The sequence below is a fragment of the Paramormyrops kingsleyae genome, chromosome 3, assembly GCF_048594095.1.
Source record: "Paramormyrops kingsleyae isolate MSU_618 chromosome 3, PKINGS_0.4, whole genome shotgun sequence".
NCBI lineage: Eukaryota > Metazoa > Chordata > Actinopteri > Osteoglossiformes > Mormyridae > Paramormyrops > Paramormyrops kingsleyae.
Genome location: NC_132799.1, coordinates 27,855,001 through 27,867,081, shown reverse-complemented (window position 1 = coordinate 27,867,081; position 12,081 = coordinate 27,855,001). Strand labels below are relative to the sequence as shown.

The 12,081-nt window shown below is 46.8% G+C and overlaps 1 protein-coding gene across 3 annotated transcripts in view; it reads right to left on the bottom strand.

Moving 5' to 3' along the window:
• The window catches only part of stab2 (stabilin 2), a 33,607-nt gene that overhangs the window by 16,553 nt on the left and 4,973 nt on the right, over nt 1-12,081 (bottom strand). For all 3 annotated transcript variants that reach the window (XM_023812646.2, XM_023812648.2, XM_023812647.2), the window contains 26 exons: nt 11,838-11,956; nt 10,193-10,278; nt 9,681-9,747; nt 9,480-9,575; nt 9,022-9,144; nt 8,725-8,921; nt 7,861-7,991; nt 7,642-7,775; nt 6,915-6,997; nt 6,063-6,212; nt 5,096-5,239; nt 4,693-4,755; nt 4,183-4,299; nt 3,825-3,878; nt 3,538-3,618; nt 3,309-3,461; nt 3,158-3,217; nt 2,825-2,923; nt 2,647-2,733; nt 1,790-1,901; nt 1,446-1,626; nt 1,235-1,328; nt 727-891; nt 528-623; nt 210-305; nt 38-85 (listed from right to left, as the gene is read on the bottom strand). In XM_023812646.2, coding sequence (XP_023668414.2) covers nt 38-85; nt 210-305; nt 528-623; nt 727-891; nt 1,235-1,328; nt 1,446-1,626; nt 1,790-1,901; nt 2,647-2,733; nt 2,825-2,923; nt 3,158-3,217; nt 3,309-3,461; nt 3,538-3,618; nt 3,825-3,878; nt 4,183-4,299; nt 4,693-4,755; nt 5,096-5,239; nt 6,063-6,212; nt 6,915-6,997; nt 7,642-7,775; nt 7,861-7,991; nt 8,725-8,921; nt 9,022-9,144; nt 9,480-9,575; nt 9,681-9,747; nt 10,193-10,278; nt 11,838-11,956 — 2,836 coding nt within the window. The remainder of the gene's footprint in view (nt 1-37; nt 86-209; nt 306-527; nt 624-726; nt 892-1,234; nt 1,329-1,445; nt 1,627-1,789; nt 1,902-2,646; nt 2,734-2,824; nt 2,924-3,157; nt 3,218-3,308; nt 3,462-3,537; nt 3,619-3,824; nt 3,879-4,182; nt 4,300-4,692; nt 4,756-5,095; nt 5,240-6,062; nt 6,213-6,914; nt 6,998-7,641; nt 7,776-7,860; nt 7,992-8,724; nt 8,922-9,021; nt 9,145-9,479; nt 9,576-9,680; nt 9,748-10,192; nt 10,279-11,837; nt 11,957-12,081) is intronic.

Here is a 12,081-nt window from a genome sequence, read left to right as displayed (position 1 = left end):
AATTACATAGATGTAAAAATGCATATTTGTGACCTACCAGAACCCAATTCCTGAACTCGCTGGCCGCAGTAATAGCAGACAGCTCCTGTCGGCGGACATGGAAAGCCATTGTAGATTCAAAGCCAAGCTCTGTCCTCATGCAGGCGTGAAGAGCAATACAGAAATGGCCGGCGGTACCCAGGCAGTGGCATCCTTGGAAAAGCACTTACCTGTGTGACAGTGCCGTAGCACACCTGGCCGTCACCAGCATAGCCGGACTCACACACACACGTCCAGGTGCCGGCACTCAGATAGCGGCAAGAGGCCTATAAGGACGGACACCGAGAATGTGGGACGGTGGAGGACTAAAGCCTGCTGTAATGACCGAGGGGGGAGAAGCTAGACATTGTAAATGTTACCTGGGGCCCCCGCCCGCCTTACATGATATCATTTTATAAATTATACGTGTTCAATGACCCAGTAAAGTGCCGGGCCCCCTGAATCTGTCAGGGTATCCACGCTCCTCTGACGCCCCCGACTGTACCCACCAGATAATGGCAGCTTGTACTCTGCCTGACGCACTGATTGATAGGTTCGCACTCTTCTCCGTTACCACGGAAACCACTCTTGCACTCACAGTCACTCTGGGGTGGGAAATAGAACACACAGAGAGAGGCATGCTGGAGGGGACTCTGATGCATGTAAACATCAGGCTGGGTCAGGGGCGGGATTCCGGTCTCCTGTCACCTGTCCGGGACCCACGTAGATACAGGTGGCGTTGGCATGGCAACCACCCCTGTCGGGCTCCAGACACCTGTTGATTGGCTGGCACCTGTCATCGTCCAAGTCTCTCTTCCAACCCGCCAGGCACTGGCACTTGTGAATTCCTGGGCCAGTTTTTACACACTTCTCCTGAAATGGGGGGGGGGGGGTGTAGAGGATAGCACCAAATGATGTAATGCAATGTTTTTTTGGGTTTCCCCCCATGAAATGTCAAAGCAGTGATGTGAAGCTGCCTTCCTCATGTAAGGACGAGGCGCCGTTTTCAGGCCCGATGGAAGCGTATCACATTGGGCCCCCAACCCAGACCAACACCGCTATGTTCTAAAATTTTTAGAGCCCTGTTACTTATTGAATCTTTGGAATCTGGGGCCCCTTTGCAAAAACAAGGTTAAGCAACGGAACACAAACATGAACATGTACAGTTGTGTTGGGTAAGTGTACATTCTTTGATGAAAACGTGTGTAGGAATTACATTTTCACCACAGCCCCCACGCCAAGGTGAGCTGCAAGGGTCCATCTCCACGCACGTTATGCCGTCCCCCTTGTAGCCAGCCTTACACACGCACCTGTAGCCACAAACAAACAACGTGAATAGCCGGCCTGCTCATAGATCACGTCCCCCTTATTGGGCGTTGACCATCTCACCGATTTCTCGGAGGCCACATTCCAACAGGGATACTTACTCGACCTCCGGCTCGTTGTAGATGCAGGTGGCGTGGGCGTGACAGCGGTCCATCGTTGGGCCACAAGCTTCGGCATGGCGCTCACAGAACTTTCCGGTGTATCCTGGCAGGCAGGTGTTGGGTCGGCAGGAGCCGTCTCCCTCGCGGCTGTTGTCGCATTGGCCGTGGATGCAGGAGCAGGCTGGGGGAGGGTCAGGAAGGTGTTCATACAGATTGCCTTGTCACCAGTGGTGGTTCAGATCTCTGTTGATTACTCCCTTGCTCATCCACGCATTCAGTCCTTCACTGTTCGTTCCAGACATTCTTTGGAGAACTAAGGGCCCAGCCTCTCCAGAAGTATTCACCTTTGTCACAGAGAGGCCCGTATCTGTCTGGTCTGAAGCAGTACTGGCAGCGCGATCCCCTGAAGTTCTCCTCACACACGCAGGTCCCATTTCCATCAATTCCATCCATGCACTGAAACAGACAAAGCAAGATGGCCTCAGATCTCGCATTCTCATTAATCTCCTCAGGCCCATTTTTGTCAAGAAAGGCTAATTGTTCCCATTTAATGGCTCCCCTCACCCCCCCATATCGCCTCCTATGGGTACCCTGTCAGTAACCCGCTTTGTTTTTGCTCTACGGGCTCATTGTGACCCACAGTGCTGCAAGGGCACCTGGTTGACAGTAGAAGGATGAGTCTCCTAAACTCAGCCTACAGAATGTGAACTAATTCATGTTACTTGAGCTATATGTCAAAAGCATGGCATGTCCAGGTCCTACATCCGAACTAAAAACTGTGCGTGAGTGGCAGTGCATGGAAGAGTCCGTTAAATGAGCAGAACATGGGAGTAACTAGAAGATTCCCGAAGATACCAAACAAGGCAGACAAATCCTATCAAAGTACTATAATAGTTAAATGTCTGTGAAGATTCTCTGTCATCCAGGTCATGGTTATCCCAAGAAAGGTTATCATGGCAACTGGAGAAATGAGAAAGCCCTCTGGATTGAAGGGTGAAACATTTTCTAAGAACTAAATAAGTCCAGTTGCCCTGATAACCTTTCTTGGGATACTATAATACCCTTACTGACCATCAGTAAGCTTTCTCGAAGCACTAAAACTATCAGATGCTGTGATCTTCTTACAGCAATTCAACAATGTTTCATACTAGTTTTTGAAGAGACAGCCAATGATGAATGGCGGATGGGGATGTTGACCTACCGTGCCGTGGCCAGAGCAAGGCGTGCTGAATCCCCCAGGACACGGTCTGCAGTCTGGACCATAAAAGCCCTTACAACATGCTTCTGTCTATGGGTGGAGGACAAAAGAATGGAAGGTTGAGGAAGGGAACCTTTAGCTGGCACTCTTCCTGTTGTCCTAATTGGGGAGGAGGACTTACCGTCACCGTCTTGTTGCATAAAATCGAGCAACCCATGGTGGGGATGCTGATGTTCAGAATAGTGTCCCTGAAGATACATCCCCTCAGGAGCGTATTAATCTTCACCACAAGGACACCATGGGGGGAAAAAAACACAAGCTTCTCAAGAAGACTACAAGACTATAGGATTTTAGATCCTACTTACACTGACTCTCCAGTGAGGCAACACTACAGCACTACACTACTGTGAAAGGACTTGGATGGCCTACTATTGAAGTGACAGGAATGGAAACTGCTACACAGATCATTGTTTCTCAAACCGGTCCTCGGGGATCCCCAGAATTCTCTGCTTACCAGTGGGACACCGGAGGGACAGGAGGCCGTGAAGATCCTGGAGCATCTGGTACAGGAGCTCTGAACACATACCAGCCAAAAGCAAGGTGAAGATCAACATTAACCTATCACAAACATCTTTAGAAAATCACGAGTCTTGCAAGGTTCCCACCTTGACAACACTGAACGTGTTAATGTCACACCTGTGTGGCAACACAGGCTCAATAGAGGATGGGATCAGGACTCCGTCTATCGAGTAAAGACGGCCATTTCTCGCCTCAATGTCTGCCTCAAGGATCACCTGCCCATTCACGAGGATCTGGCCCTGAGGAAAGAAGAACCAATCAGTTACTCCACTTTGCTATTAGCACTGAGAATTATGACGCCATTCAGAGGCTTACGTTACTGGTGACGTTGAAGTTCAGCGCCTGATTGGCCATCGACACAGAGCGAGCAGTGGATACGATGTTGGCTACCTCCAGCTTTGATAAAAAAGTTTAAAATCAATTAGCAGAAGAGAGCAGTTCATTCTCCAAACACTGAATCTGTTTTAATGCAGAGTCTGACTACACAGACTATCTTTCTAAAAAATAAAGTTTCAAACTGATTAGTGGCTATTATGAGGTCAAATGCTGCAGAAGGTCCAGGCATCAGCAGGTTTGCCTTTGTCAATGAAAGGCACACTCACCTCCACAGAGGGGATGATGTGGTTCCTCAACAGCTCCAGCAATTTGGGCTTCCCCTGAGGTTTAACAGGAAGTGGAGGAAGTCATGGATGTCGGGAAAACGAATGCTAACAGGACGCTGTAGCTAAAACAGCCAAATCACCACATGTGCTCTGCTAACCCTTTCTAGAAAGTACTCTGCGCTTCTGTGTACTATACGCTCCGGCATATACTCACGGACATTAGTTACTCAAAGTTTCATAGCTTCTATAAAATATGCAAATATGCTCGGAAAATGAGTTTCAGAATCTGTTAAATCCATTGACATCAAGGTAGACGGCAGAAAAGAGACACGACAAGGTTCTCGATGTGTGAGGGTACCTGTTCAGTGAGCAGGAAGTCATGGTAACCTTCTTTCATGGCGTTTAGAGCCTCGCCAGTGGGAGCAAACAAGGTGTACGGGCCGGGAGCGTCCAGCAGGTGGGTCATGTCAGCTCTCTGTGGGAAAGCGTGAAGCTTAAGAGCTTAGGAGGTTCTGATTATCAGTGTTACTGGCACGTTCAAAATTTGACTGGAATGGTCTGTGAAATTGTTGAGGAATAAAAAGACACGACAGAAATACACAACGATCTTGATCTGAATTTGGCCTGGAGGCATCTCGTGCTGTTTGTTTAAAAAATAATTTTAGAAACGGTATATAATTTTCAGTAGCTGGTGTCTCGTGATGTCATTGTAGGTTTTCTGGTCTCATGCACTTCCTCTTTATTCTCAAAAATATCATGAGGGGGGAGTTTGGCCCCCACAGGTGAGAATGACAACATCCACAATCACAGGAAGCGCATAACGCTTTATGAGGAAAAAAGAGTATGGTGGAATTTTTCCTGCCACTACCTCTAATAAATTCCGAAACTTCTCAAACTTCCCATTATGTGTCAGAATCTTCATCAGGTTCTCCTGGATAAAAACAGAGAAAAGGGAGAGCAAAAAGATGTAGGGCAATATGAAACATTTGTTAGAACGTTTACAAGCAATATCAAGGAGGATAAAACATCAAACAGTTAAATATTAATAATTCATCCCGCGAGAATGAAAGATGATTTTCAAGCACGACTTTGTCTTGCATACTATTCTGGACTCCACATTCACACGAAGCCACAGAAAAATATGACTTAAGAGGTTGTGTGAAACCAGAATCAATCATTTTTAATTTATTGGCCGGTTGTAAAATTAGCATTAGCTTAGAGGTGTCAGAGATGGTCACTGAACTATCAGAGATCTGCAATGTCACTTTCACCTCTTTCTCGCTCTTGACCGTGGGCGGGACGTTTTCCATGAGTTTATTGATGATGTGAATCACTCCATTGGAAGCTGGAATGTCTGACTTCAGAATGTCCCCCTTCTTCCGGCTTCCATGGATACGGATTCTCACTGACTGATCCTTCAAACAGATCAAGGTCCAACGTGAGGCAGTGTCACCCATGTAATCGATTATATTACCCACTGAATCAGAGCACACCTAAGGAAAATTAGTCACAACATCCGTGTAATATCTCACATAATTGTATTAGCTAGAGGAACAATCAAGGATCAATGTGTGTGTATATATATTATCTTACATTAGCAATCATATGTGAGAAATCACCATAGCATGACTAAGAATGAGATACTTTTCATAGTAAATGTTTTGCTACTTAGTGATCATCCCCAACTAAAAAGAACTTTATCTCTCAGAAAAATAGAGAGAAAGAAGGCAGCTGTGACAAGAGAGGAAGGATGGAGGAAGGAAGGAAGGATGGAGGCCACATTTTGAGTGTTTCCGTCGTTCATTCCAGAAGGTGGCGGGAGAGAATCGGACCAAACACACTGGCACACAGCTGGGAAGTTCTCCACGGCACAGTGCGTTCCGGACGGTGTTATGCGTTTCGACAGGAACACAAAAACGCAAACACACACATTCTTTTAAGCCTAGCGGGAAATAGTCCGTCTCTTTTTTGACCTTTGAACACAAGAGCTGAATCACTCTGCTACATTAAACATCAATGAATACTACAATGCAAAACCACCCCCTACCAATCCCAACATGCCGCACGCGACTGTTTATAGGGGTCACTTTAGAGGAATTAAATAATCCATATAGAAAGACGCTCTAAATCCCTAAATCCCAAAATGTTGATTTTCAGAAATGTCAGAAACAATACAGGCAGCACTGGAACAACCAGAGACCACAGAAGACGGAATGTCCGAAAGTGTCACCTCCTCACCTCATCGGAGGCAATGCCTTCCGCAGATTTGCCCGTCAGGGTATAGAAGATGTCGCCCTTCTTCAGGGTGTTGTAGGTCAGCTCTCCAGCCACCATGTGCAGCTTGGCCCGATAGCGAGCTGCTACCTGATCCGCCACCAGGTTCTTTACCTGAAGGAGGCGCCATTTAGTGAACACTGCCCTGGGGCCACCCTGGACAACTGTCAAAACTGCACCCCTTCACAATTAATCCATGGTGTCAAGTGGCAGGCAAAAAGAGGTCTCATAAAAGAGGAAAAACATGCATGTAAATTATATATCGAAAGGAAGAAGAATGAAAAGATAGAATACTGTATGGTTTCACTAGAACATATTTGGAAATAATGGTGAAATATTACTCTATAATGGGTGTAAACCGCAGAGTAACATTCTAACATGCATGCAAACCACAGAATAACATTACTGTGACATCCATGTAACCTATTCTGCCTGGACCAATGTTTCCCAAACCTGGTCCTCGGGATCTCCCGGCAGGTCCACATTTTTGCTCCCTCCCAACTCCATGCCAGACAGTCCACATTTTTGCTCCCTCCCAGCTCCCTGTCAGACAATCCACATTTTTGCTCCATCCAAGATCCCTGCCAGACAATCCACATTTTTGCTCCCTCCCAGCTCCATGCCAGACAGTCCTTCCCAGCTCCCTCTAGCGGCAGCTGGGAAGGAGCTAAAACAAGGACCGTCTGTGGATCCCTGAGGACTGAGTTGTGAAACAGAGGTCTGGCCTATGGGACTTTAGCCTGCAAGTAGCCCAAAATGCAGGCCTCTGAAGAACATTACAGCTTCCCGGTAATGTGCAGAAGATGAGTGACTCACCGACGTCCCTTTGAAGCCTTTGTTTGTGGGGACAAATACGGTGAAGGAACCCAGTGAGGACAGTGGCCAAGACATGGAGGACTCTAAAGACAGGAAAGAGAGAGAGAAAGAGAGAGGGGAGAAGGAGGGGGCATTCAGTTACTTATCAGTTTAACTCTAGTGCTGCAGAATGGAACCATGAACCTCAAAAGAATGTTCAACCTTAATCAATGTAATGGAGCTTAATGCATGTTTGAATATGCTGAAGGGTGTAACCATAAGATTCTAGAACAGGTTTCCGTCGATTAATTAATTAACCCCCAGATGTCACCACGTTAATCAAAACCATGTTAATCAATTGTAGCAATTATAACTGTACATGATATAATACTATTACATAATACGATACTCCTCTAAGGAATAGTTCGTATTGTTGACTTGTTAAAGCCTAGCTCTCTTCCAAAAGATTCTTATAACCTCCGGCTTGTGTTACGCAACTGATGTATCGATTCATGGGAGTTTTGGGATCACGTTCATAATTTTTTTTTACCACATATAAGGAAGATCGCAATTAATTTTACCATGTTGATCGAAAAACTGCATTAAATAAGGGATACCTGTAGTGACAAAACTAAGTGTCTTGTTGAATCCAGTTTGTGCCAAAATAAAGTGGGGTCTTTGTTGAAGACTGTGTGCAATGCAAATGCAAAATGCAAAATGACATGACATGCTCGATGTCCACACGTACCGAAAAGTGTAATGGCGTTTGTCAGCTGGTCATGCCACACCCCCCTGGGATCTGTGTTTAGCTCCCGGAGCTGCTGCATGATGTTGCTATAGCAGGTCTTCCCATCGCCCTGGTAACCCTCTCGGCACGTGCACCTGAATAAAAAGTCGGTCGAGTCGTCGCATCGCATGTTCACTCCCGCACGGACACACATGAAAATACTGCGATGAAGACACTCACTCCACCACTCCAGGCTTCGTTGTGGTGCAGTCAGCATTCTTGTCGCAGGAGGAAGGTTGACAAATGTCCTTCAGACTGCAGCCTGTCCCTGGAACCAGGTTTTCAAAACCCTCCAGGCAGTCGCAGTGAGACTGTAAGGAGCCACACTCAGACTGTCAGCCATCTTGATAAGCAAATCCGAGGGTGTTTCTCTCGGTTGTTACCAAGAACGCACTTGTGGTCTTGGCAAGACCAGCCTTGCTAACTTTCCTCCCAAGAATGAACTTTGGATGCAATGAATCATGGGATTGGTCTCGTTTGGTGAGGATGCAACCTTGATATTTGGGGCAAGAACAACACCCCGGGATTTTTCCCATCCTCTGTACTTCTGTTCTTGAGTATTGGAACTGGTCCTCGGTAGTGGAAGTTGACGTAAAATGGGTACGAGAACACAAGTACAGTCAAGAACACATATTAAGAAACGCCACTAGAGACCTAGAGCCCTCATGAGGTTGATTAGCTTGATGCAATCAATGAGACTGAGTTGAGATACCGAGGTCTGTGCTCACTATTACTACACTTCATTATGTCATCTAATGCTCTAGCAGGAACACACACAGGAAAGCAAACACATTAACTTGCACATTTACATTTACTAAACCTAACCCCTGACCCCTAACCCTAACCCCAACCTCTTAACCCCAACCCTAACCCTACCTAATCAGAACCTTCAAAAACCACCTTCCGTTTAGCGGTTTAACCGCTGCTCTTTGTCGCTGCATAATTCCATGATGTCCTCTGAGCGAAGCCCCCCTTGGTGTTGGGCAGCATGGTACAGTGGTACCGTGGTACCGTGATGCAGTCAGCTGACAGGGAGGCACGTACCTTCCCAGGACCGTCGTACACACAGACGGTGGTTTGTTCTGAACAGCCCCCGGAGCCGGTCTGGCACGGGTCCACTGGCAGGCAGACGTGTCCATCGCCTTGGTAACCATCTGCACAGGTGCATGAGTGCTGGTTTGGGCTCAGGAAATTGCAGATAGCATGTGGATGACAGACTTTCTGGAGGCAGGGGTTAATCGCTGAGAAAAGGAGAGAGGGAGAGGGAGTTAACATGACTAGTACTGGATTAATCATCACTAGTGTAATTCAGTGTTGTGTTTCCATGTGGACGTGACTTACGCGTGCACTGCGTCCCGCCTCCTTGGTATCCCGGCAAGCACTTGCAGGCCAGCGTCCTCGTGTGGGCATCCTCAATACAGCGGGCACCCAGAGGGCACCTCAAGGCCGCACACTCGGGTATCTCTGCGAGAAGAGCGGGCAGACATCACCATGGCAACATTCAAAAGGGGAGGAGCTCCAGGGGAACACCCAGGAACTTAACCACGATTGGTCACTAAACGATTACAGAAGAGTACTAAAGACCCAAGAATATATATTCAGCACTTATACAAGCAAACAAGAGCCTAGAGTTTACTTATACTGTGAAATAAAGATTATATGGATTGCTTGAGCAGACCTTACTGTTGAATAATCCAAAGGTTAAGATACAGTATAAATTTTACTGCTCTTTGCATGATGGGACCAATTCCCAGACCTTAGGGAAAGATTAAAGTTGTGTGTGTTGCACTCGGTCTTACCCTGGTCACAGTTCAAGCCCTTGTAGCCGGAGAAGCAGGTACACTTTCCATCGCCATTGATGCCGTGGTTACAGAGACCGTGGACACAGCTACAGACTGGTTAAAGAGCCGGGTGCAGGATAGACGTGCTCAGATGATCGGTGAAGGTACAGCGGGTTTTGTTTATGTTCCACTACAGAAAATCAAAGCTGTGATGCTCACCAGAGCTGCATGTACGTCCATAGCGTCCCTCCTCACAGTCCTCACACGCCGTCCCCACAAAGCCAGGCTGAAGATGGGGGGGCAGATAATGGACAGCGAGAGACGAAGGGAAAGCACTAAATATCACACCACCACTGAAGTACGTGGAGAACTAACATGTGCCAGCATATAGCCTTTTGGTCATTTGGGTCGCTCTAGTGGGAGTTTATGGATGTCATTTAAAAGTAACACCACATGACTATGTTTCCTGACACATTTTAGGCAGGTAAGACCCTGTTAATTTAATAGTGCATTTAGGAAGTGAAATATATAACTCTGCAGTAAATATATTGCCTCACAAACTCAAGGATCCTTGCTTGCTGGTGGGAATAAGAATGGCGATCAGTTCACCAAAAAGTGGGGAGGCTTTTACATGAATGAAGTACAGGTGAATCAGGGGGATTTAGGTTGAGAGGTGACGTGCACTGACGCTTGGGGGGGGGGAGGGGGTGAAGTGATCCAGGGCACTTTACCTGGCAGGTACAGGTACCATTTCCTGTTATGCCATCTGAACATATACCATGGTTATTGCAAGGGCTGTCAGCTACTTCCGGGCATGCTAACATAACAGGTAGGGGAAGAGAGACAAAAGAGTGATGGATACATTAAATACATTAGATAGATAGATTAGATAGATAGACAGACAGACAGACTCATTTTTGAGTTCACCCTGGAAATTTCCAGGAAAAATTCAGTGCCCCATGACATAATGCCACTTTCAATGTGAAGAGATATGGGTGCCCCAGATAGAATTTGGTGAATATGCTGGGGGGGGGGGGATATTCATATTCAGAGACGCCCTGAATCTGCCAAGGTATCCATACCCTGCTGGTGCCCGTCTCCCATCACCTCGATATAGGACGGGGAAAAACCTTCACAAGTTAGCTGTCTAAATACTAATTCCCTGACAAGAAACCACTGAAAAAGCACCTTTGGTGTGTGTGCCGCTCTCATACTGTTTGGACACTCCACTCCTCCTTTAGATGGCCTGTGTGTCTAGATGAAGTGACCAGAGGAGAGGAATACGGCCGCCCCCCCCCTCCTCCATTAGGGTGCTGAACAGTCCATGACCCTCAAACCGAGCACATCCTCACTCACTCGCCTTCCTGGGTTTTTTCCCTGCAGTGTTCCTGTCCTTATCAGTGCTACGTTTAGTGGGGGCCTCTAGCCTGTTAGTTTCCTGGCCCCCACATCCTCAAAATATAACAGGCTGTGCCCCCTCCCCCCCCTAAAGAGAAAAAAAAATCCAGCAGCTCTTTGCTGTCAGCAGATTCTCTCCCTTTCATCTCAGATGAATAACAAAAAAAAGTCACAGACTTCACTCTCTCCCCAAAATCTGATGAAGGACAAAAAGCTGCAATCATTCTGACCGGAAATCTCCATTCCATCTAAGGTGATAAGACTTCCGCTTTTGTTAAAAGTGTCAGCAGTTTGCTTGGTTAACTTTTTTTTTGTAAGAATAACAAACCCAACAGAGAGATTAGCATGTTCAGTCCTCGTGAGGAGGGTACACTAATGCCCAATCAGCTCTCCCAGAGTGGTACTGACACATTCCTGAAAGGTGGGAGACCTGAATGTCATGGAAGGATGAGCTTGTTAACTTTCCCAAACACCGAACAGATACGCTGAACTGTAACATCCTTCACCACTTTGAGCCTTGTCCACGTTTTGATCACCAGTGTTGGGGAAGTTACTCACAAAAGTATGTCCATTACAGACAGAGGTGGAAAGTTCAGGTCCAGAAAGTACAAATCCAGACCAAGGATTTGTTTCAACCAGCCAGTTGAGTACTCAGTGATGGTGGCTCTTTATACTCAACTTGTAGGCTGAAACAAAACCTGGATTTGTACTTTCTGGACCTGAACTTTCCATCTCTGACTGTAATGGACATACTTTTGTAAGTAAACTTCCTCAACACTCTTGATCATCTTGTTGTTTCATCAACTTCCTTCTCCAAACTTCATATGATCAACATCCCCCCTACACACACACATGGGGTCGAACCCCAACATGAATTTTCACAAACCAGAATAAAATAAAAGATCATGCCATCCCAAAAATGAAGACATATACAAGCAAGACGACAGTGGACGGGCATTTCTCCAGATGCACACTCACCCTGGCAGTCATTCCCCCAGTGTCCTGGGCAGCACTCTGGCACCCTGATCTCCGTGTAGCACTCGAACGTGCAGTCACGGGAGAGCAGGGAGGAACTGAACACCGACCTGTAATTGTAACTGGGAAGAGACACACAGAAAACCCCCATTTACTCTGGCAAGTGGCATCATGCAAACCAGAAAGGTCATCCAGGCTGTTACTGCCTCAGCCTTTGTCTGACCGTGCCGTCGGCCATTTTGCATGA